The 5,223-nt window shown below is 32.5% G+C and overlaps 2 protein-coding genes across 2 annotated transcripts in view; both read right to left on the bottom strand.

The window, feature by feature from the left end:
• Positions 1-3,058: 3,058 nt before the first annotated feature.
• LOC111404948 (bZIP transcription factor TGA10-like) lies at positions 3,059-4,989 on the bottom strand. The gene is made up of 2 exons (XM_023033670.1): positions 4,653-4,989; positions 3,059-3,366 (listed from the first exon to the last, which is right to left on the bottom strand). Exons 1-2 carry the CDS (start codon positions 4,848-4,850, stop codon positions 3,217-3,219), a joined length of 348 nt encoding a protein of 115 aa, XP_022889438.1. The 5' UTR covers positions 4,851-4,989; the 3' UTR covers positions 3,059-3,216.
• LOC111404620 (bZIP transcription factor TGA10-like) overlaps positions 4,865-5,223 on the bottom strand; it is a 3,394-nt gene continuing 3,035 nt past the window's right edge. Inside the window, exon 3 of the mRNA XM_023033403.1 lies at positions 4,865-4,892. Coding sequence (XP_022889171.1) covers positions 4,865-4,892 — 28 coding nt within the window. The remainder of the gene's footprint in view (positions 4,893-5,223) is intronic.

Consider the following 5,223-nt stretch of genomic DNA (forward strand, 5'->3'; position numbering starts at 1 on the left):
CATGGTTGATGTTCTCTAAAACATCATGTTCTTCCAGTACACCAAAAACTTATTGTACCAAATGTCGCGGCAGTTAGCTTATCATCTTTGTAAAGGTCAACAACTATAGATTTTTAATGTCATAATCTATCAAATTTTATAGACAATTATTTTTAATCGATGCCCATTTATGCACATATACTATTTTGCATTAATTCAAATTAACATATATGATAGTTAAAATTAAGCATGGAATCGAAATGTTCACTATATTCTCAATCATCATCCGCGGATCCTATTGTTTTACTATCATAAACTTAATTTCATAATACAAAATTCCATAAGTTTTAAGCAAAAATTATATTAATTCTTCTGACTTTAGAACTATCACTCAGTAAATCAAATAATTTTATGTGAGATTTTCTATAAATTTTCTAATCACCGAACCATCACTCAATTGATAATCAATATGTCTAAGAATTTTAATAATTCTACCGATCTTATCATTTATGAAATTCAAGAATGTTAGATATCATTTAATTCAATAAAGCAATTCCATAATGTGCAATAAATGCATAAATATGAACATTTTTCTAACTATGACGTGCATCGTTATATCAGAAATTAAGTCTTCTTGAAATAATTTCAAATATAATCGAGGAATAAAATTCAAATCATTTAATTATCATATAAATTCTCACTCTCACTTTAATCTCTGTTACAATATAGTCCAACAAATAGAAAGTGACATCCGACTTCTCATATTCTACTTATCATAAATAAAGTCATGAAGATATTTATGAATTTTATTAGTTTATGTTCCTTTTTTTATTATTTTGATATGCATTTAGTTTTTGACATATTTTGTACGCATAAACTTTTAGCCACATCAGACTAAACACAAAAAATAAGAATATGTCGTAATGAATTGTGCAATCACAACAAAATCAACACCACTCAAGAATGTAAGAATATGGTATTATTTAAAATCAGAAAAAATTTGATACTAAGATCATATTTTTAGACTTACATTTAATTTTCAAGAAATTGTTTACAAACGGATGGATTAAAAATATTTTCAAATTATTTTTCAATCTCATAAAAATTGGAGTATTTTAAAAAAAGAAAATAAATTACCTCGGGTAGTAGGATCCTTAAATAAATATTCTAGATTTAATATAAAATTTCAAGATTTTAATTAAGTCAGAAATAATTTTTTTCATTTTTGAAAATGTATTTTAAGCATTAAATACATAAAAAATACATTAACAATCTGAAAATATAATATTTTTATGCTAGAAAATCCAGAATAATTCAAGGATAAAAACATTATTTTCAAAATTGCAAACTAACCCCTCGCTCCCTCTCGCACTGCAATATGTGATGCATGCCCACTCGTAGGGATGGCAGTGGACCGAGCCGAGCCGAGCCGGCTCAGTTCGTTAACCCACGAGCTCGGGCTCGGGCTCGCTCGGCTCGTTGCTCGTGGGCGAGCTCGGCTCAGCCCACGAGCTCGTGGGCTGAGCCCACGGCGGCTCGCGAGCTCGTGAATTTTTATTTTTTTATTTTTTATTTTTTTTTGCAAATTTTTCAAATTTTATTGATAAAATATTTTTTTTCCTACTTTTTTGGACGAGCCAAGCGGGCTCGGCTCGTTGGACGCGACCCCCCGCTCGGCTCAAGCTCGAGATCGTCATTTGACGAGCCTAAGCAGCCCACGAGCCAAGCTTTGACGAGCCGAGCTAGCAAGCCACGAGCCGGCTCGGCCCAATTGACATCCCTACCCACTCGCAGCCACATGCACAACCTCTCTATCCCCATTTGTTTTATTTTTATCATTTGTTCCACTAATTTCGATGTTCTAGGTTTATCTTTATTGTCATAATTATCAAATTTAATACTTAACATTGTGTTTGGGACACAAACAAAATGCACAAGGAGTAAGGGTGGAAAAATCTATTTTTTAATCCTCCTTATTATCTTAGATATTTAAATTTCAATCAAAAATTCGTAACTTCTTTGTTTGAAGTCTAAAATTTAAATTCTTTTTATGGTTTGAAAGTTAATTAAAATACCTTTCTAATCATATCAATATTACTGCATGCAAAGTAACAAATAAAATGTAGTAAATTTTTAAATTTTCTGCAATTTTAACAGGGATTTCAATTTTCTCCAAAAATATAAAATCAAAAATTCCAAAAATTTGTAGATATTAGACGAGAATAAATTGTTTTAAATTCTTATTTCATTTAGCTCCGTGTCTATATAAGTGATCACGATCCCGAATGCTGTTTATGATTTCACATTTCATTTTATGAAAAAGTTTCGATCCAAATAGCTTTCTTAAATTGAATGTCGATTATGATTTAACATTTGATCTTCAATAAGAAAAAGGTTCTTACACCAATCATCTCCCCCAATTTTTAACCCACTTTCAAACCAAGAAACCACCATTTGAACAAACCCTAAATTTCTTCAATTCAAGCTTAATAACCAATCATTGCTTCACAACCCTCATCCTATATTCTTCAACCCATCATTTTATTTAATGAAAGATTAAAAAAAAAAAAAAAAGCTTCACAACACATGTCTAGCTAGCTATGTCCACATGTATTACGTCTCAATTACGTGCAACAAGTGTTGCACTATTGATCGATATTGTAGGTTACGTGCATATTTTATTTCACTAGATAATTTTAGTGTTTCTCATTATAGGAACCTTTGTAGGTGTATCCATGTGTGTATGTGTCTATTAGGATGGTTGCACAAAAGCGAAATAAAAAGTTAAAAACCGAATAAACTTCTGGATTCAGTGTACCAACTACCAACTACCAACTACAGCTGAACATTATTTTCAATAATTTATATTTTTCTTTCCCGGACATTACTCAATCACTTCAAGAAATATGTACTAAAACTCTTTGATTTACTTATCTAAAAAATAATAATTATTTCTAATTTGACTATATAACAAACCCTTAAACATCTTCAACCTCCATTTCTCAGTCAAAAGTTACCTGTTAAATCATTATTAATTATTCAATAATCCATAATTGAAAATAGAGAAAATCAAAGGAAAGGAAGTTTAATGACTTCTACTTTTATAAAAGTCTTAATTTAGTTGTTATATGATCTCTATACATCTCTATAAAACAGTAAAAAAAAAAGAAAGCTATTGATATTCTTAATTAGGAGGTCTAGAGATTAACTAAAACGTTCATACGGCAAGGGATTTTCTCATTCTTGCCGGAGGCGGGCCAACCAGAGAGAGCTGAGGGCGCGGAGGCGATGGAAGTACTCTGCAATGGCCAGGAAACACCGTGCAGCTTGACGAGTGGTGAGGAGCTGGTGTAGCCGATGAAGGGTTTGAAGCCTCAGATGATCAGCCTGTAAGTTGATTTAATTGTAATTTAACATGAAAAAATAATAAGTACATTACAACTAATCATACATGAATGTTGACTTTGAAGGTTTGATTAATCAAATATGTATACATTTCTACGTTGACATAAGTTAAATAAGAAAACTTGTGCTGATATCTTTTCCAACTCTGATAATGATTGATCAGACGGTTCAATGATACAAGGAAAATAATTTATAAATATAAATTTGAAAATGAAACATTTGAGAATGTGTGCAATGTGTGTGGATGTAATTATAAATGTGATAAACGCTTAAAATTTGACAAAGGTGTTGTGTTCATTTACAGTTTTACCATTCTAAACATTCTACAAAAGAATAGTGACATTAATGATTATTAGAAATGATGGAGGTTGATTATGTACCTTCTTATAAATGAAAATATTTGAAGAATGTGGATTTTTTTGATGAAAAACTTATCAAGATTCCAAATAAATGAGCAATCTTGATTACGTAAGAAGGAAAAATCAGTAAATTAACAAAGTTAATTATCACTTATAATAACCTAAGAATTTATTGGTCTTATAATATTAAGTTATCTAGAAGTACAAAATCAACTACAAAAAGTTTGACAAACTCGACACTTGGCGGCCACCTGTTAGAGGGGAGGCTGTGGAGCCAACCACAAAAAAATAAGGTTGAACCCCAACCTTGAAAGCCTCCACCGCCCCACCCCTAGAGCTTTGTGAGGGAAGTAAATCACGGGATGTGCTCCAACAGGCTAGAGAACAAGAGCTGTCTGTACACTGCGCCTACAAAGAGTCCAATTCCATGTTTCAGAAATCGAATCCTATACTGCGGCTGTCAACAAGGCGTGAGATAATCTCACTCCTATCCTTTTCATCACTGGATTATGCTCCGAGGGGCAAGTAACTAATTGAAATCTTGGGATGTGGTGGGTGGTCTATATACTTGATCATTATATTTAGGTCAAACGGTTGTGAAAATGACATCATGAGCAAATATTGGCCTAATTAATTGAACTATGAGAAAGACCCCTTCTCCTCGAATGTCATATATAGTTGTTGGAGTTGGAGCATATATAATTGTTGGAGTTGGAGCATGTATACCTATAGCTACTCTACATAAAATGGTGCATCCAATTTTTAAATATGACATGAACAAGCTAGGTTCCAAATTTATTTTCCCATTCATATTTCTCGTAGACATATTTATTTATTTATATTATATTTGCCTCATATTGGGACTCGACTGAACGAATGCAATGACATGACATATGCACACGTATATACCTGACGAACAAAACCTTCTAGAGTGGAGAGCTTGTTGATGGCTAGAGCCATGGTGCTCATGAAGCTGTTCACATCTGAGGGAACGTTGAGTGGATCACAAATTAGGGTATCGGAGAGAGATTGATTCAGAGCTTGAAGCCCTTGTGAAAGGGCTTCTTCTGCCTCATGTGTAGATTGCTGTAATCCACATATTCCCATCAGCTGTTGCTCTGTCAATGGTTCAACATGTCCCGGGATAATCTACAATCATTGCACCAAACTAAACAAGGTTAGTTTAACCACCTTTATACGTATCTATATTTTTATATACACAATTTAATTACGCATGTAAGAGGTACAATATATGGTGTACAAGTTTATATATATATATATATGGAGGGAGAGAGAGAGAGAGAGAGAGAGGATTAGCAAGAAATTTTTCAAGGTTTTGGTTTTAATTATTCAATAAATTACCAAAAAAAGAAAAAAAAGGGTCTAGAAACATGAATATATTTTGCATCAAATGTCAAGGAATAAACGTGCAAGTCTCTCTCTCTCTCTCTCTCTCTCTCTCTCTCTCTCTATATATATA

Source organism: Olea europaea, chromosome 11 (genome assembly GCF_002742605.1).
Source record: "Olea europaea var. sylvestris chromosome 11, O_europaea_v1, whole genome shotgun sequence".
Taxonomy (NCBI): domain Eukaryota; kingdom Viridiplantae; phylum Streptophyta; class Magnoliopsida; order Lamiales; family Oleaceae; genus Olea; species Olea europaea.

Excerpts from the sequence above, each read along its gene's own strand:
- LOC111404948 (XM_023033670.1), bottom strand. The coding sequence starts at position 4,850 with ATGGGAATATGTGGATTACAGCAATCTACACATGAGGCAGAAGAAGCC. Across the intron at positions 3,367-4,652 it reads TAGAAGGTTTTGTTCGTCAG|GCTGATCATCTGAGGCTTCA; the intron begins GTATATACGTGT and ends ATCAACTTACAG.